Source organism: Chiroxiphia lanceolata, chromosome 16 (assembly GCF_009829145.1).
Source record: "Chiroxiphia lanceolata isolate bChiLan1 chromosome 16, bChiLan1.pri, whole genome shotgun sequence".
In the NCBI taxonomy this organism is placed as follows: Eukaryota; Metazoa; Chordata; class Aves; order Passeriformes; family Pipridae; genus Chiroxiphia; species Chiroxiphia lanceolata.
In genome coordinates this window covers 16,301,693-16,320,344 of record NC_045652.1, presented here as the reverse complement: position 1 = coordinate 16,320,344, position 18,652 = coordinate 16,301,693, and the positions used below count along the sequence as shown (strand labels likewise).

At 61.9% G+C, this 18,652-nt stretch overlaps 2 protein-coding genes across 3 annotated transcripts; one reads left to right on the top strand and one right to left on the bottom strand.

The window, feature by feature from the left end:
* The first annotated feature begins 682 nt into the window (after positions 1-682).
* On the top strand, positions 683-11,285 carry ERN2 (endoplasmic reticulum to nucleus signaling 2). Of its 2 annotated transcripts, none has more exons than XR_004359897.1 (22): positions 683-783; positions 3,208-3,325; positions 3,757-3,790; positions 3,893-3,965; positions 4,070-4,142; positions 4,280-4,402; positions 4,488-4,589; positions 4,842-5,103; positions 5,198-5,276; positions 5,352-5,502; positions 5,918-6,039; positions 6,193-6,366; positions 6,483-6,732; positions 6,992-7,082; positions 7,352-7,541; positions 7,756-7,855; positions 8,026-8,225; positions 8,884-9,031; positions 9,156-9,283; positions 9,466-9,543; positions 9,858-9,925; positions 10,001-10,031. XR_004359897.1 is itself a non-coding variant. In XM_032704006.1 (22 exons), the coding sequence occupies exons 1-22, from the start codon at positions 691-693 to the stop codon at positions 10,190-10,192; spliced, it is 2,895 nt and encodes a 964-aa protein (XP_032559897.1). In that variant the 5' UTR covers positions 683-690; the 3' UTR covers positions 10,193-11,285. The 2 variants fall into 2 exon arrangements, 1 of the variants encoding a protein (XP_032559897.1); XM_032704006.1 differs by having other exon boundaries at positions 9,466-9,589; positions 10,001-11,285.
* Positions 11,286-11,731: 446 nt separating this feature from the next.
* PLK1 (polo like kinase 1) lies at positions 11,732-17,619 on the bottom strand. The gene is made up of 10 exons (XM_032704466.1): positions 16,750-17,619; positions 16,447-16,615; positions 16,206-16,350; positions 15,648-15,741; positions 14,927-15,143; positions 14,220-14,378; positions 14,060-14,137; positions 13,442-13,596; positions 12,845-13,027; positions 11,732-12,463 (listed from the first exon to the last, which is right to left on the bottom strand). Exons 1-10 carry the CDS (start codon positions 17,140-17,142, stop codon positions 12,257-12,259), a joined length of 1,800 nt encoding a protein of 599 aa, XP_032560357.1. The 5' UTR covers positions 17,143-17,619; the 3' UTR covers positions 11,732-12,256.
* Positions 17,620-18,652: the final 1,033 nt, after the last annotated feature.

Genomic DNA, 18,652 nt, shown 5'->3' with positions numbered 1-18,652 from the left:
CTGTTTAACAGCCCCCAGAGGTGCTCTGGGGCAGCCCCTGTGCTGGGCTTTGTGCAGCCGCACCTCTGTCGCTGAATGGGCGCTGCTCGGCTTCGCCTCCGCTTTAATTCCTCTCCCCCCACCCAAAAAACCCCCAGCGCTGCCAGTTCAAGAGAGGAATCACAGAAATAAATCCCCAAACCTGCTCTGTCGTTCTCCCAACGTGCCAGGGGGCACGTCCCGCTCGGTTTAGTGTCCAGGGTTCAATACTGAGTTCACGGGGGGTGTCCCAGCGCTGCCCCGCTGTCCGTCGGGCGGAGCTCCCGGCACCGGGGGCTGGGGATGGGCTGAAGCGGGTCTGAGTGTGCGGGGCCGGGGGCGCGGCGGCGGCCGGTCCTGTGCCGGTACCGCCGGGCAGGGCTGCCGGGGCTGCCTCGCGTTGCGGGGGAGAGGAATTTTTCCCGGCTCGGTGTCCGGGCGGGCGGGATGGGAGTGGTGACCGCCGCCGGGGGAGGGGTGCGGGGGGTGTGCGCTGAACGAGGGGGCGGCTCCTCCTGCCCCTGACAACGATCGGGAACCGCGGGGGGAACCGGGAAGGGGGCCCGGGGTGCCCCGGAGCGTGTGCGGAGTGCGGGGGGGCGGAAGCCGCGTCCGGGGCCCGCCCCGGCCCCGCTGACTCACGGCGACAGCGCGGCCCGGCCTGGCCGGGACATGGGCGGCCCCGCCGCGCCGCCACCGCGGGGGCTCCGGGGGCTCCGGCCGCTGCTCCTGCCGCTGCTCCTGCTGCTGCCGCCCCCGGCACAGGTACGGCCGCGCTGGGAGCTGTGGGTGCGCAGGGGAGGGACAGCGCCCGGGGGGCGACAGTGCTGTGAGGGGGACAGTGAGGGGAGGGACAGTGCTGTGAGGGGGACAGTGCGGAGGGAAGATCGAGGGGGACAGTGCGGTGGCCGCATGGTTCCTGCGCGGGTGCCTGTGCTCGCTGTGCCCCGCGTGTCCTGCGGGAGGGCTTCGACACACGAGAGTTCGTGTTCCCCGGGTGTGACAGTGCGGGCAGGGGCGGCCCCGCGGGCCCCCGAGCCGCGTGGGTGCAGCTCCGGTGGGCGCGGGGTCCGGCACACAGAGGGGGGTACGTGGTGTGGGCAAAGGGGCCGCGGTGCCCGCGGGGCCAGAGTTCTGGCGTGGGGGGTCCCGTGGCCATCGCCGCTGTGCGAGGGAGCCCCGGAGGTTGTTCTCCATCCCCACCCCTGGGCCTGGCTGCGGTCGGGAGCGAGTCCCCTTCCCTGGGCGCCCTCGGCCCCCTCCTGCCTGGTCCTGCCCGCGGAGCTGCTGCCTGGCAGGGTGGTGCCCTCGGAGCCGGATCCAGGTCCTGCAGCTGGTGGCGGTTCAAGTGGAGAGGGCAGCGTGCCAGGGTGGCTTTGGATGAAATGAGGAGAGCTGCTCCAGTGAAGGAAGCGGCGGATGCTGGTGCCCTGTGGCTGTCTGTGCCTGGCTGTCCCCCTCTGTCCTGGGGGAAGCGAGTGTCCCAAAGCACATGGCCGAGCTCTGGCCCCAGTAGCATCGCTGAAGACTCGAGGGTGCTGTGGTGGGAGTCTCGGGAAAGCACAGTCCTGGAAACATCCCATGGGAACGACAGGCACACTTCTGGGCTGGGGCTGGCCAGAAGGGCCGCTGGGGCAGCCAGGGATGGAAGCAGAAGGGAGCGTGGCAGCTCCCAGGCACCCAGTGCTCCCAGTTCTGCCCACAGTGGTGTGTGGGGAGCAGGCTGGGCAGCTGGGCCTTTCCCTGAGTGCCCTGTCACCAAAACACAACATTTTGTAGAAGAGATGGAAGAAACCACAGAGCACCGGGGGAAGGAAGCACAGAGCCCTGACAGCACTGACGGCCGGGGGGGCCTGGCAGTCTCGGTTTCCCCCGGACAGGTGGCCACACCACAGGAGCCCCGTGTCTGCTGGCCTGGCTTGTCCCTGAGAGCCCTGTGTGGCTGCAGGGGCTGGAGGAGCGGCAGTGGGGAGCAGTCCCCTTCCCTGCCCATCCCAACCACATCCTCTGGGCAAAGTCAGGGCTGGAAAACTTGCTCTGACCTCACCTGAAAATTAAGCAAGAAGAAAGGCAAATAAAAGCACTGGACTGGAGACAGAGAGGTTCGTGTGAGGTGCAGTGAGAGGGAGCTGATGTGTGCTCCAGGTGACCTGGCTCCTGTTGGGAGTGCTGTGTTGTTGCACCTGGAGGAATCTCCTGACCCCACCGTGCCACGGCCACTCTGGTACCATTGGGTTCTGCTCTGCAGATGGGCACCTGCTCACATGTGGGCACTGGCTGGAGCCTCTCCTTGCTCCACAGCCTGGCCAAGTCCTCAGGCCGGATTCTGCCAGCTCAGGCTCCCGGAGCAGTGAGGGGCTGTGGGGGGAGCAGGTCCGAGAGGTGTCCTTGGGCTTCCCACGCTGGATCTGTGGCCAGCCAGGAGCTCAGGTGCTGCTCCCGAGTCCCTGGCGCCAGGGACTGCCGGAGCCATGTGCGTGCCGGCGCTGTTTGCTGATCCCTGTTTACCAACGGGGTGAGGCTGATGTGTGTGCCACTGGCTGGGCTGGCGCTCGCTATGCAGGTGCCATACGTGGAAGCAGCAGCTCCTTTTCCCAGGTGAATTTGCAATTACTTCCTCAATGTCAGGTAGCTGAAACCTGCAGCTCTGAAGGCCTGGCCGAGCAATCATCGTGCCTCTGGCATGAAAAGTCACCCGACTCGTTTGTTTCTGGAAGGAGCTGACAGTTGGGCTGCTCATGTCACCTTAGAAAGGCACTCGGGGTAGCTGGCTCTGGGACGAGGGGGAGGAAGTCTGCTCCCACCCTGGGGCTGCTCTGGTGGGATGCGAGCAATGCTGCAGAGGCCAGAGACTGCGGGGGGGGTGGTACCACGAGTGCAGCTGCCCCAGTGCTGGGACCACTGGCCAGGGGTTTATGGCACACAGCACCTCTGAGCAGCCAGCAACAGGTGAGGCTGTGTGATGTCCTGTGTGGGTGGAGCTGGAGGAATGAGCAGATTTAATATGCTGATGCAAGGAAGCAAATTCTTTCCCTCCCAGTCTCACCTCGCTGGGGAGTAGAAGGACTGGGGGGCTCTGCCCCACCTCTGTGGGGTGCTGGGTGCAGGGGCTGAGCTGCACAGAGGACCCAGGATGTGAGCTCATCCCCAAGTCTGGCCGAGCTCTCAAGGATGGTGTGTCTGTCCTAGTGCCTCAAAGGTGGTGCTGTGACTGTCCCAGAAACACTGCTCTTTGTCTCCACACTGGATGGGAACCTCCACGCCGTCAGCAAGAGCACAGGGGACATCAAGTGGACGCTGAAGGATGGTGAGTAGTGACTGAGGCGGGGGTTTGCTCACAGCCTGGCTCCCAGAGCTTGTCTCTGTCCAGGGTTTGGGGATGCTCCTCCCACCTGGCTTTTGCTGGATGGGCTCTGGGCCAGCAGTGCCCAGCCCTGGGGAACACTCTAGCACAGCTTCAGGCATGGCCAAGCATGGGTGAGCATCTTCTGTCGGTGTCTGTTCTGGGTCTGAAATGCAAACAGACTGCGTGACTGGGTGACAGTGGGCTGGGTGACAGTGCCATGCTGGGTGACAGTGCCATGCTGGGTAGCCAGCAGTGCCACGCTGGGTGACAGTGCCACGCTGGACAGCCAGCAGTGCCACGCTGGGTGACAGTGCCACGCTGGACAGCCAGCAGTGCCACACTGTCCCACACACCGGAGCGCTGCTGACGTCGCCTCTCACTCTCTGTTTCAGATCCCATTCTGCAGGTGCCGGTGTATGTGGCAGAGTGAGTGTCATCCCCATGGGCGGGTGGGCAGAGCAGGAGGCCCAGGGTGTGCAGCCTCCCCAGTAACTGCTGGAGTGACAGACAGGGTCTCCTCCTTCCCAGGCCGGCATTCCTTCCAGACCCCAATGACGGCAGCCTGTATATCCTGGGAGGAAAGAACAAAGAAGGCTTGATGGTCAGTGAGGCTGGGGGGCTGTGGGCATCCCGTGTCCCCCTGGGGTTCACCAGGCAGGGGGAGGTGACTCTGGTCCTGCATCCATTCTTCTGTGGGTGTTGCAGAAGCTGCCATTCACTATCCCGGAGCTGGTCCAGTCCTCCCCGTGCCGCAGCTCGGATGGGGTGCTCTACACCGGTATGGAAGGCCCTGGGGAGGAGGGGTCAACCAGGGGCTCCCGGGAGTCATGGAGGGTGCCGGGCAGGAGCTCAGCGGGTGCTCTCGGGGATGGGCAGGGCTGTAGGGACTTGGAGAAAAGGTATTTTCCTTCTCAGGGAAGAAGCAGGACACCTGGTTCATCGTGGACCCCAAGTCAGGGGAGAAGCAGACCACCCTCTCGACAGAGGCCTGGGATGGCCTGTGCCCATCCAGCCCCCTGCTCTACATTGGCCGGACCCGTAAGGGAGCCTTGCACCCTGACTACCTGCCTGGTCCCAGGAATGGGGCACTGGAGGTGACCTCCTGCCCTGCTCCTGTGCCCAGAGTACGTCATCACCATGTACGACACCAAGTCGCGGGAGCTGCGTTGGAACGCCACCTTCTCCGAGTACTCGGCCCCGCTGTGCGAGGAGTCCTGTCACTACAGTGAGTAGGAGCTTGGGATCTGCAGGAGCTGTGGGAGCCACGGGAGCCACGGGAGCCAGCTTCCCAGTGCCACATTCGCAGCAGGACCCTGGCTGTGGGGGGCCCTGGGGTGACACTGCCAGGGCCAGCAGGTCTCAGCTGTACCAGTTGCTGGGGAGAAGGGGCAGCAGCCCACAGTCAGTGGCAGGACTAAAGGTGACCAGACGGGACATGGCCCCACTGCTGCATCTCCTGTCCCTCTTGCTCTCCCAGAAATGGCACACTTGGCCTCGAGTGGGGATGGGCTGGTGGTGACCCTGGACAAGGACAGCGGGGAGGTCCTGTGGGCACAGAACTATGGCTCACCCGTGGTCGGCATCTACATGTGGCACCAGGACAGCCTGCGCCGCATCCCCCACCTCAACCTGGCCATGGAGACCCTGCGCTACCTGACCTTCCAGTCACAGGACATCCATGTCCTCAAGTGGAGCTACCAGTCCGTCAAGGACTTTGCTGCCACCAAGACCCAGCTGCTGTACGTGGTTCCTGCATGGTGGCATTCACATTCCCGGTGCTTGGCCACCCTGAGCCGTGATGGATGGAAGGTGATGCTTGTCCCTGTCCTGCAGGCCAGCACTCTATGTGGGGAAGCACGCGACCAGCTTCTACGCCCTGACCTCGCTGGTGCACGGCAGTGTGGCGCTGGTGGTGAGTGTCCCCACTCGGGGTGAGCGCGGCGGGCGCCTGTCCCAGCGCCGGTGCCCCATGAGCTGCCACCCCCAGCCCCAGGGCATCACACTGGCCAGAATCGATGGCCCCACCACGGACGACGTGACCTTGAGAGAGTCGGGGGAGTGCGAGATCACGCCCAGCACCGACGTCAAGTACCCACAGGGCAGCATCACCGCGCTCCACAACCAGTGGCTCCTCATAGGTGTGGACCTGCAATGGGCACAGGCCTCCCCATGTCCTGGCTCCAGGAGGGTGCCTGGGGGGGGCAGCCTGAGCTGCTGGTGTTCTTTGGGGGCACAGCCCGACCTGCTCTGCCCAGTAGGGTGAACGGGACTGAGGCTGTGAGTTACCTCAGGGGCTTCGGTGACTCTGGCTTGGGACTGGTTTCAGCCCATCCTTGTCCCCTCCCCAGGAAGGGCCACTGGGCACCCCCACCCAGGGGCAGGCAGGGACCCTTTGAAGCAGGGCTCACTGTTACCCATGCTGGGGGGTCCCATCAGAAGTGACCCCCCTTCTCCAGGAGGGCCGGGGCTGCTGGTGTGCCCATGGCACTGCAGAGGTGAAGGACAGATGCTGTGACCAGAAGCAAACTGATGGTTGTTCCCCTCCTGCCACAGGGCACCATGAGCTGCCTCCTGTGGTCCACACCACGATGCTGCGAGCCTTCCCGGAGAACCTGAGGAAGACCACGGAAACCATCATCCCCAGGGCTCCTCCTGCCAGGACTGTGTTTGATGATGTGAGCAGTGAAGGGTGCTGGGTCACTGAGGGGTCTGGGCTGCTTAGAGTGGGCAGTGGATCCCCAGCATTGGGTAGGACAGGGAGGGAGTCCCAAACCTGAGTGCCCTGCCCTGTCCCTCTGGTGTCACCCAGCCCTGGGCGTGTGTTGCAGTTCCTGGCCCCGAGCAGCCCGGAGGAGCCGGCTGTGCGCAGCAAGGGGCAGCTCCAGCCAGACCCCGCACCAGGGGAGCAGGTGGAGGTGTATCCCGAGGGCACCTGGGACCTGGTGATGGCTGGTGTTGGCACAGCTCTGCTGGGTGGGGGAGTCCTGCTCCTCCTGCTCATGGTGAGTGGTGGTGGCGGGTGAGGGGCAGTGGAGTCCACGCTGCTGTGCCGAGCCCTGCCAATGCCCCAGCTGCACTCCGGGCACGGAGCAGAGCATTCCCATCGTTTGTGTTCCAGAAACTGCAGCGGCAGCACGTGGCACAGCAGCAACAGCTGGAGGAGCAGATCCAGCTCCTGCAGCAGCAGCAGGAGATGCTGCTCCCGGGCCGGGTCTCCGGGGAGGGTGTCCCTGCAGGGCCTGGGAAGCCGGGGCTGAACCGAGGAAGCACATTGGAGCTCTCGCAGAGCTCCGGCCCCTTGGCCCCCCTGGAGGACCCGGCAAATGGGATGGTGAGCCCAGGTCTGGCTGTCCCAGAGGCTGCTGCAGGTGGGTGCAGGGGGAACGGGCAGGGTGTGGGGCTGTCTGTCTGGAGATGCTGTCACCCAAAACAGGAGCAGGGATGCCCGCAGATGAGAGGACTGCAGCTCAGCTGGGATGGGAGGAGGTGCTGCTCCTGCTGCTGGATAAATGTGGGCTACATAAGAGTAGGGCCCAAGAAATGGCCAGAAGGGTAAAGAACTAGTTGTCCTCCATACAGAACTAATACTTGGAGGCTGAAGGATTGCTGTCTTCTCTTCCCCTGCAGATGCAGAACCAGACCTGGTTGTAGTTGGGAAAGTTTCTTTTAACCCCAAGGATGTGCTGGGCCACGGAGCTGGCGGAACTTTTGTCTTCAGGTGGGTGACACCAGATGCCTGTTCCCATTCTGCTCCCATTGGGAGCCACAGGGACAGAACCAAGGTGGCTGTTGCCCAAGGTGGTGGCTGCTGGTTCAGGGACTTTTGAGAACAAGCTGCCACCTTCCCTTTCTTCTGGTCCTCATCACACCTGTCCCAGAGCTGGGCTTGTGGCCCTCAGTAACCAGGCACTGGGCATGGGGCAGCAACACTGGGCTCTGCTCCGGCCGGGGGGCCACACGTGGACACGCTGAGGACTCTCTGCACAGGGGGCAGTTCGAGGGACGGAATGTGGCCGTGAAGCGGCTCCTGCCCGAGTGTGTCCATCTGCTCGACCGTGAGGTCCAACTGCTCCGGGAGTCGGACGAGCACCCCCACGTCGTCCGCTACTTCTGCACCGAGAAGGACAGGCAGTTCCACTACATCGCCATCGAGCTCTGCTCTGCCACACTGCAGGAGGTGAGCCTGGCCCCCCGCCTGCCCTGGGCATGGGGCTGCTGCTGGGGCCCACTGGGAGCCCTAGAAACAAAAGCCTTGGGCACAGACAGCCTCCATACAGGCTGGTCTCTATCCCTCTCTGTCAGCCTGGGGAGGCGTCCCTCTCCCAGTCAGCCTTGCCTTTGCCCAGTAAATCAGGCTCAGTTCCTCTCTCTCTCCCTCTGTGTGGTTCCAGTACGTGGAGAGCCCCAGCTTCAACCGCCGGGGGCTGGACCCGGTGTCCCTGCTGCATCAGACCATGTCTGGGCTGGCCCATCTCCACTCCCTCAGCATCGGTAAGGGCCAGCAGGGCCCTCTGCATCCCGTCCTCAGCCGAGGCTGCAGAGTTCGGGCAGGGGCTGTCGGAGTTCAGGCAGGGGCTGTCGGGGTTGGCAGCGTGCAGGGCACTGGCAGAGCCCTGTTTGCTCCAGCCCTGCCAGATGACACCACACACTTTCTCTTCCAGTCCACCGTGACCTGAAGCCCTGTAACATCCTCATCTCTGCCCCAAATCGCCACGGGCAGATCCGCGCTGTCATCTCAGACTTCGGCCTCTGCAAGAAGCTTCAGGGGGGACGACAGAGCTTCAGTCTCCACTCTGGTATCCCTGGCACTGAGGGCTGGATCGCGCCCGAGGTGCTGCAGGAGGCCCCGAAGGAGAACCCTGTCAGTGAGCCATGGCTGCCCCTGCCCTGGGTGCTCCTTGGGCCCGTTGTGGCAGTGTCCCCATGCTGGCAGTGGCCTTGGTGCACGCTGCTGGGGTGCACAGTTAAGATGAGCTCTGCGAGCCTGAGCCAGCCCAGACACGGACAATGTGCTGCTTGCCAGGGCTACCCCGGTCAGTGGCTGCCCCAATGACCCTGTCCTTGGGGCACAGTGCCCAGTTGTGTTCACAGGGTGTCTTGTTGGGCTCCGCCCCTCAGAAATTCAGAGTGGGGAGGTTGGAGGGGCTGTAGGTTGCTGCCAAGGTCACACTTCTGCTCCTCTGTTCATTGCTGGGAATCCCATTCCTGCTGGGAGCAGCTGCTGTACTGGTGCCTGCTGGGGTGGCAGCTTCCCATACCCTCGGGCTGGGGTCTGTTTGCCCAGCTGATGGGACACCAGCAGCCCCAGTGTGTCCATCAGATTGTGGAGTCCTGAATTCTGGCTGTGCCTCTGGAAGCCCCTTCCCTGACAGGGACCCGGGTGATGGGACTCCCATGCAATGTGTTTTTCAGCAGCTCTGCAGCCAACAGCCAATGGTCCACATAAAAGATGGAAAAGTGGGAGGTGAAGGCTTTCCTCAGCCTTTGCCTGAAGGTCCCATCTCCCCCGTGTTTTGCAGACCAGTGCCGTGGACATTTTCTCAGCTGGCTGTGTTTTCTACTACGTGGTGTCGGGGGGGCAGCACCCCTTTGGGGACAGCCTGCGGCGCCAGGCCAACATCCTGGCAGGCTCCTACCAGCTGAGCTGCCTGCAAGAGGAGGCTCATGGTGAGACCCTTCCCAGCTGAGACCCTTCCCCAGTGGCATGGCCCCGTGGGGAAGCTCCGGGCCGAGGGGCAGCTCCTGGTCCTGGCAGGGGGTTGATTTCTCCGCTGTGTTGTTTCACCTCCAGACAAGCTTGTGGCAAGGGAGCTGATTGTGGCGATGATCAGCCCTGAACCCCAGCACCGGCCCTCAGCCCCTGTGGTCCTTGTGCATCCCTTTTTCTGGAGTCAGGAGAAGCAGCTGCAGTTCTTCCAGGTGAGCCCGTGCTGTCCCACTGGCAGTGAACACAGGTGTGCTCTGAAAAACATGCTGGGAATGGCTGTGTTGAGATCAACGTAGCATTCTGAGCTACTTTTGGAAGGGGTGGGGGGGTTGCTGGCTCTCTATGGGGTGAGGGCAGTGTGATACCCACCCCATCCCTGCTCTTGGGCACACAGGACGTCAGCGACCGTGTGGAGAAGGAGCCAGCTGAGGGTCCCATTGTGTCAGCCCTGGAATCAGGGGCACGAGCAGTGGTGAGAACCAACTGGAGGATGCACATCTCCCTCCCACTGCAGATGGGTGAGCATGGGGAGGCCAGGCTTGCCCCTGGGTCTGGTGAAGCAGATAGGGAGTAGACGGGTAGTAGGCTGCCTTTACTGGCCGGGAGGCACCTGCTCATGCCCAGGAGCTGAAAACCAGGGCAGGTAAAGGTGCCATCCCTTCTTTGGGAGAGCAGAGCCAAGCTGGGGTTTGGTGCACCCGGGGGTCGTGCTGGCACTACAGGGCTGTGGCAGCCTCTTGCCCCACTGTGTCCCACCTTGCTCAGTGTCTCTTCTGCTCTCCCCAGACCTGAGGAAGTTCCGCACCTACAAGGGGGGGTCAGTGCGTGACCTGCTGCGGGCCATGAGGAACAAGGTACGGTCACCCTGCTGCCCTGCCCCTGCCATCCCACTGTCCCTGTTGTCTCTGACTTCACCCTCTCTCCTGCAGAAGCACCACTACCACGAACTGCCAGCCGAGGTTCAGGCAGCCCTGGGCTCAGTCCCCGAGGGCTTCGTGCAGTACTTCACCTCCCGCTTCCCGCGGCTGCTGCTGCACACACACGGGGCCATGCGGGTCTGTGCCCACGAGCGCATCTTCCGCCCCTACTACTGCCAGGGGCTGCGGGGCGACGGCGCCTGAGGGGGACACGGCACCGTGGGGCTGCTGCGGCCGCTCCTCCTGGCCTGTGCCCACAGCCCCGGGGGCTCTGGGGGTCCTTCTCCCTCTCCCCGGGGCCAGATGGGTGCCCAGCATACGGGGCATTACCAGCAGCACAGTGTGGAAGAGGTGGGCACAGGGCAGCACTGTGCTTTCGCCTGGGGTCCCCTGAGCCCAAGAGGGACCCTCTGGGCACCCACCCTTGCAAACACTCACAGTCAGACTCAGGGGCCTGAAGGCACATGAGTCAGAGAACAAGGACCTCTCTGGTGTGGACTGGGTGCTTGGAGAAAGAGGAAAATGCACGTTGTGTTTTCCCAAGGGCAGTAGCAGTGATGCCCCGGCACAGCAAGGCCCTCAGGCCGCACTGGTCACGGTGGGATGTTCACCGGTGATCAGCGAGCTTTGTCCAGGGCATTCTCCTGTACCACATGCTGGGAACACAGCTGTTTGAGCTGTGACCAGGACCAGTACCCCAGTCTTGACACTGAGCTGAGCCCTTGACACTGTGGGCTGTGCTCAGCCAGGCAGCGCTGAGCAGCCACACCCGACTGGGACCTGCCTGTTGTATCCAGGCTTGCAAGGGCACAGCCCTGCAGCACGTGGGGGCCTCCAGCACAGCTCCCTGAATGAAGGTTTGAATCTCAGCTGGGCTGAGAACAAGGTTGTCTCCCTTTCAACCTGTGCCTGTGCCAGGCCTGAGCCCCTGAGCAGGTCACAGCAGTTCGGGAGCAGTTGTCTCTGGGCACAAAGCAGGGAACTCACTTTTCCCGAGGGATCCCTTCCCTCAAACACGGGGCTGTGCCTGAAGCTGCCCCAGCCTCTTCTGCTGCCCCAGGCCCAAGTCCCATGGGTGCTCTGGTTCGTGGCATGCCCATGGGCACATGTTCCCCATGAGCCAGCCTCCAATATCGCCTGGATGCACAGGCACATGAAGGCCCATGGCAAAGTTCCTCTGTGGAACAGCAATAGTTTTAGTCTGATTCCTGTGGGTGCTGGGATGTGGGATTTTGTTACATAGGTAATAGGGTTTGTACCTGGTTTCTTTTCAAAATATGTTTATACAAAATGTTATAAAAAATGAAAACTAAAAAGCTTGTCCTGCTTAAAAATAAATTAGCCTGAGAGCACCTGTTGGTGCTGGCAGGGAGCCGTGGGGGGAGAATGTCTGGAGGTCACTGGACTCCTGCAGCAGATGACTTCTGCTGATGCTGTACTCATAATTAGTAACCATGTGGTAAAATAGAGCCAAGCATCTGCAAAAGGGGAAGGTTCCCCAACACTAGAGAAGTAAACTCACCCACCTTTCTCTGCTCCCACGAGCATCTCTCAAAACAACTTATTCCCTTCCCCACTTCCCATCACCCTCTGCCAGTTTCCCTCTTGCTTCTTGTCAAGTGGAGCAGAGCGAGAGGCATGCCCAGCCCTGGGCTGAAGGGTAAGAGGATGGCTCTCAGTCACAGGGGAAGGCAGAGGTGCCGCTCCCTCCCTCAGCAAACCAAAGGAAACTGCGACAGGCTGGACACTGCGGCAAACAATCTTTAATCAAGTTATGCAATATACAAAAGTTGAGGTTTTGTGTAGTTTCAGTATTAAAAGGTCGATTGCTCGGTCTCACCCTGGGCGTGTTCAATACCTTACCTGAGCTTCTGCAAGAGGAAACGAAGCCCAAGGCAAGGGCACAGCCACGTACAGACACCTCACGTGACAGCTCTGCTCTCCCCCTGCTCTGCTCTCTCAAGAGCAGGCCCAGGTGCCTCAAACAAGAGGGCTGGTTTGGAGCCAGGCTTTTGGCTTTGGGAAGTTAGAAAAACAGACTAGGTAAGGAATTAAAAAAAACCACTCCATTAGGAGTGGGGATCAAGAAACCTTTGGGCATCAGTCAGAGTGATCAACACTGTTCCCACAGCAACAGGGGCTTCCTTGTGGCAACGAGCCCATATCCAAGAGTGGGAGCCCAGCTGTGCCACAGGAGGAAAGCTCCCAGACCTCTCCCTCCACAGCTGGGCAGTTTGGCACAGACGTTGAGTCCAGCAAGAACGAGGTCTAAGCAGAGGGTTTCGCACGGCCCGAGCCAGACTTGGAGTTGAGGAGCTTCTCCACCATGGTGCGGGCGTAGCGGAGCCGGCTGGCCAGCTCCTTGCAGCAGCCGTGCTCCTCGATCAGGCTCAGCTTGTACGTGCGGAAGTCCCGTTTCTCATCTATGTACGTGACAGCAGCCATGAGAGGGCACAGGATGACCTTGGTGTGGTCCTGCGGGGAGAGAACACACAGTCATCACCCTGAGCACCATGCTGCTCAGGGACAGCATTTCCTGTGGATGTACCATCCCAGCCACATCCACAGCATGGAGACAAGGCCCTGCTGCAGAATTCCTTCAGAGTGCAGCAAAGGGGCACAGCCAGCTCAGCACTGACTGCAGCACCCTCCCTGCTGCTCGAGAGCTTGGCCCCTCCATGAGTGAGGCACATCCAGGGGGCTCAGGTACCAGCACGGGGAGTGAGGAGCCTCCAGTGCTCAGCTTCCTGGGCAAAGCCTTGGCTCGGGTGATCGCATCCTGACGCCTTCCCAGCAGCACCACATGCAGCCAGAGTCCCTGAGCAGCTGGAGCCACAGCCCCGGGAAGGGCCTCACCTGGAAGAAGTTGATCTGCACGGTGCCGTTGCTGAGGTGCAGGACGATGGCGCTGCGGGTCCGGAACCAGGTGCAGAGGTAGGGCAGGCGGGCCAGCTCGTCCCCCTCCCGTGGTGTGATGTTGGCCCCTGCCTTCAGCAGGTGCTCGCTCATGTAGTTCCGGAAGTACTTCAGTAGTGTTATCTGCAGATGGGACAGGCTGTGAGGAGCTGAGGGTGACCCCGGGGCTGCCATCACAGTCCCAGAGCCTCCTTACATCCTTCACAGCTTGAGGTGCCACTGCACAAACTTGTGCAAATCCTCAAAGTTAACTCGGACTGTGACACTTCAGCCTCTGCTGAACACTTCAGTACACGCAAGTCACGCGAGCACTTATTTCTGTGAAACTGCTCATAAGTGAGCCTCAGACAGTAGAGAGAAACAGACATGCTAGTGTCTGTCCTTGGGGCCATGTGTCACCAGCCAGAGGAAGCCTAAGAGTGCCAGGTGACCCCCAGTTTGAGATGTTTCTCCCTAGAACCCACCCTGCCACCAAAGCCCAAGGCTGGCAGGAATCTCACCACTCCCCAAGCCAGGCTTGCCTTCCCCAGGACTGACCTTCTTGTTCAGGGTGGAGGGGTAGGACCTCACGGTGAAGTAGGACTCGGTGCTGTTCTGCTCAATGTACTGCAGGTTGTCCCCGTCGTTGTACATGATGAGGCGAGTGGAGTCGTTGAAGAGAACCCCGACACTGTTGTCACACAGCTGGTAACCTGCCCAAAAGGGACCCCGTGAGGCTGCAAACTCAGGGGACCACCAGCCATGGGAAATACAAAGGCAGACGGTTGTATCCCCCAGGGGACCCCCAAAAGGTACCCCACCAGTCCCTGCCAGGTCTCTTTGTGGGAGTTCTGGGAAGCACTTTTTCACCTCTGCATTTGTCATCTCCCTTACTGCATCACCTGCTGCAGAAACGGCCTCAGCTGCCACTGTGGGTCCCTGTGCAGGCTGGGGAGAGCCTGGCCATCTCATGCACAGGTAACCCCTGTCCACCTGGAAGTGGCCAGGGCTGATATTCAGTGACCACTGCTCTGAATTCTCTGGGTATTTGGTGACATCCCTGGCAGTGGTCTTGGACACATCACAGGAACGTGGTGATTAAAGACCCAAATTCAGGCTTTCCCCAGCCCCTTCAGACATCAGGAAAGCCTGAAGCATTGCCCCCACAGTATTTACCTAGTCCATATTTATCTGAGTAGTCCACCCATTTGCTAACCCAGAAGATGGGAATGCAAGCTGGGTCCTCGGCTTCTTCTGCAAGAAGAAAGGAGTTTGTTAGGAGACATTTTCCACATGCTGTGCACCCCACAAAGCCCATGGGCTGCCCCAGGCTCACCTTGTCTCACCGCCACTCTCTCAGAGGGCTTGGCTGCATTGACTGCTGTCAGCTGCTGCAACATGTCAGCCAGGTGGCAGGTGACAGCATCTCCCACCTCCCGCAGCCCCGCTGCTTCCTCCTTGTCTGGCAAGTTCTCCAGTGCAGGGCTGTCCAGTCCTGGGCCAGGAGAAAGGAGAGTCTGAGGTTGTGACCAGGGAGAGGTTTCCGAAGGCAGGTATAGGCAACACCTTACACACAGAATGGGTCACGTTGGAAAGAACCACAGTAGGGCATCTGGTCCCATCTCCCTGTTCAAGCAGGATCATCCCAGAGCACATGGCACAGGAGGGAGACTCCACACCCTCTCTGGGCAGCCTGTTCTAGTGTGTGTCGCCTGCACAGGAAAGAAGTTCTTCCTCCTGTTCAGGCAGAACTTCATGTGCACCTTTGTGCCCATCACCACAGAGCTACAGCTATTGCTGTACTTCCTCCCCACTTTGTTCCCAGGCAGAGCAAGGAGAGCCCCCTCGACCACAAAATGCTCCGAGTTTCCATAAGAATCGGGAGATGATGGGAGTGCCACACTGAGGGTTCTGGATGCTGCTGGAGGCCAGGCAGGCTCTGTAGGCCAGGCAGGCTCTGTCCAGCACTGCAGCCCAGCTGCACATGGGCACTGGCACTCACGCTCACCTTTGCTGAGCACCAGCAGGTGCACTCACGCTCACCTTTGTTGAGCGCCGTCAGCGGTTTCCGCCCGAGCTCCATCCCGCTGGGAGCGATGGAGAACCGGGGCGCGACCGTGAGGCAGCTGGTGGGCAGGCGGCTGGGGATGTAGCCCGAGGTGAAGAACTCGTCGTTCAGCAGCTCATCGATGGTCGGGCGCGTGGCAGGGTCAGACCTCAGCATCTTCTGGATGAGGTTTGCAGCCACGGGGTTGATGTGCTGAGGGACAGGTGGAGTTTAGAGAGAGGCCAGTGGGCAACATGCACTAGAGAAAGACCAACTGGATTCACGACCCAGGGAAATTCTGCTTGGAGCAAAGCTCCAGTGCTGCATCAGGCAAACAGGACACAAGCCTGGGGAAGCAGAATTGGGCAGCACAGAGAGCTGTCTCCTAATAGCCTGAAGTCAACTGACTTGAGCAAGACTGACTCAACAGCAGTGGGATAAACTGGGGACCTGGCCCAGACCTCATGGACTTGCTTGTGTCCATTCACCCTCGTGTGCCAACTGCCCAGCTCGGATTTTTGCTGGACTGGGGGGCAGACACCAGCTGGCTCCTCAGGAGGAACTCACTTCACCACGGACTGAACTGTCCCCACCCAGCAGTAACAGCCACTGCCCTGTTACATGAGAGCCCAACAAGTGCCAGACACAGGGGGTGCAGCAGGAGGCTGACAGGGAACTGCTGTGAGGTGAATGGATCCTCCATGGCAAGCACTGTACCTTAGGAATGGTGTACTCGTTCTTCTTGATCCGGAGGTACGTTTCCTTCAGACAAGAAGTCTCAAAGGGAGGTTTCCCCACCAGCAGAGTGTACCTGGGCATTCCCAGACAAAAGGGCATCAGTTTTGCAAAAGAGACTCAAGATTCTGTGTAGAAGTGACCCTCTTCTAAGCACACCTGGGGGCTTTCCTGGCAGAGGGAACACACTTGGCATTGGACACTCAGCAGTGCTAACAGCTACTTGTACTTGTGCTTCCCTTTCCCAGAAAGGGAATGTGGGATCTAGCACCCTGCAGGGGAAGTTTCAGTTAAGAATGGGAAATGCCTTTGGGAAATGCCCTGGGACAGTCACACTGAGGACCTATCAACCCACAGACACACACCCCAGCACATCAGAGCACAGGCAAGGTCAGGTGCTGGCTGGCAGCCGGGCTCAGCCAGGAGCTCCAGGGACTGTGACCTGGAGCTTTGGCTCACACCAAAGCTCGGATGGGCCAAAAAGACCAGGACCACAGGGACCACCCACCCCCCTCGCCTTGCAAAGGCATTTTGACTCACATGATGCAGCCGATGGACCAGATGTCCACCTCAAAGCTGTGCCCCTTCTTGCCCAGCACCTCTGGGGCGATATAGTTGGGGGTCCCACACAGCGTCTTCTTGCGCTCACCGTCGTACTCGACCTTGGTGGCCAGGCCAAAGTCACCTGGAGAGATGGGAAGGAGGGGTGTGGGACTGGACACAACCTGGCCGGCTAGTCCCAGGGCTGGGGTCCCCAACACATCCCGTCCTGGGCACTTACCGATCTTCACCTCCATGTCGTCGCTGAGGAACAGGTTGCCCAACTTGAGGTCGCGGTGGATGACGCGGTGGCTGTGCAGGTACTGGCAGCCCAGGATGGTCTGGCGCAGGTAGTACCGCACCTCGGGCTCGCTCAGCGCCTTCCGCCGCTTGTGCAGCTCCAGCAGCGACTGCGGGGGACGCTCAGTCAGTGCCGGGGTGGGGACACGGAACAGGGTCAGTGCCGGAGGACAGGGGGGAAGGGGACGGTCCATACCCGAGGGACACCGGTGCCCACCGCCCCCCCGAGCCCCCTGCCCCTCACCCTGCGGCGGCAGAGCTCCAGCACGACATAGACAAAGTCGGCGTCCTCGAAGAAGCCCTGGAAGCCGACGACATGACGGTGAGAGAGGCTACGGTGGATGGCGATCTCCATGGACATCTTCTCTTTCTGGTGCGGCTTCACCAGCAGCGACTTGGGCACCACCTTCCCCGCGAACACCTCCCGGCTCTCGGCCTCGGCCAGCTCGTAGCACCGCGCGAAGCCGCCCTTGCCCAGGAACCGCCCGCGCACGAAGCTGCGCCGGGTACGCGGGTCCACGAGCACCTTCGGCACCTCCTTCCCGCCCGCCGCCGCCGCCGCCGCCCGGGCCGGTTCCGTGCGGGGCGGCTCCGCCAGCGCCGCCGGCCGCGCCGCCTTCCCGCCCGCCGCGCTCATGGCGTGCGGGACTGCGGGGTTGCGGGGGTCTCTGCCGGGGCCGGAGCAGCGACGGAGCCTGGTCCGGGCTCAGTTCGGTGATGGAAGAATGGCGGGTCCCGGTGCCGGGGAGCGGCGGGTGCGAGCACAGCTCGGGGCCGGAGCAGCGGCGGGGCCCGGGGCTGGGCTGGGCTCGGTCGGTGCGGGGGTCGGTGGGTGCCGGTCCCAGGCTCAGCTCGGTCCGGTCGGTCGGTGCCGGGTCGATGGGTGCTGGGCTCGGCTCAGCTCAGCTCGGTCCCGGTTGGTCGGTGCCGGGCTCGGTGGGTACCGGTGCCGGGCTCGGTGCGGTCCGTCGGTCAGTGGGTGCCGGTGCCGGGCTCGGTGCGGTCGGTGGGTGGGTGCCGGGCTCGGTGGGTGCCGGTGCCGGACAGCCCCGATTCAAACCCCCCGGGCCGTTACCGCGCGCGGCCGCTCCCCATTGGCCCGAGGATTTAAAATCCACGCGCGCGCGGGGCACCATGGGAGCCGAGATGGGCACGCGCCGCCGGGGGCGGGGCCGGGCGCGCTCGGACACGCCCCTGCGCGTGCGCCGCCGGCCGTTGGGCGCGGGCGCTGCCGGGCACGCGCGGCGCGCGCTCCCGCTGCCGGGGCACGGCGGGACCGCAACCGGGACCCGGGAGTCGGGGACCCGGGAGTCGGGGACCCGGGAGTCGGGGACCCGGGAGTCGGGGACCCGGGAGTCGGGGACCCGGACTGGCTCCCTCTCGCTCCCGCTGCCTCTCGGGTGACGTTCTCACAGTTCTCTGGGCTCTCCCTGACCTCACCAAGGATTTCTTCACCCTCCTCTTCCCACTCCCCTCAACGACACGCTGCTCAGTGACCCCCCACCCCAGGGCACCCCACCCCCGGCGCTGCTCCTGGGCCTGGCACCACTTGCCAAGAGAAGTGACCATGGGATGCTCCCATTCCTTAACCCCACCTTGCTGCCCGCTGGCACAGAACAAAACACCAATGAAAAATAATCCAAAAGGGCACAAAACCAGCAGCAGTGGCCCAGCCCAGGTGCCTGCTCTCTGCCTCCAGGTACACACAGTCCCACCTGGCTGGAAGCAGGATGAGGGCAGGGACTTCACCTCCTTTGGCCTTCCTTCCCCATCAGCAGCAGCTATTTCTTTCAGCCCTGGCTAACAAAGAACAGAAGGCTGGCCCTGTGAGTTGAGCCAGTGCCCCAGCTGGCCCTGACCCACTGCACAGGCCATTGGTCCTCAGGATGTCCTGGAGAGCCCAGCACACAGGACCAAGCCCTGAGCCCTGCAGATCACCACAGCCAGTTCAGCTGTCATTCCCCCCATGGAGCTGGATCATCTCGGGAGATTCTGCTCCCCACAAAGCAGACACAGCCCCCACTCCCCCGGTGACTGCATGACCTTCCCGCAGAGCCCCTCACAGGCCACCTCAGCTCCTCCTGCTGAGCCATGGGCGCTTGGCACAGAGCGGGAGGTGTGTTCCAGGGACTCTGAACACCCGAAAC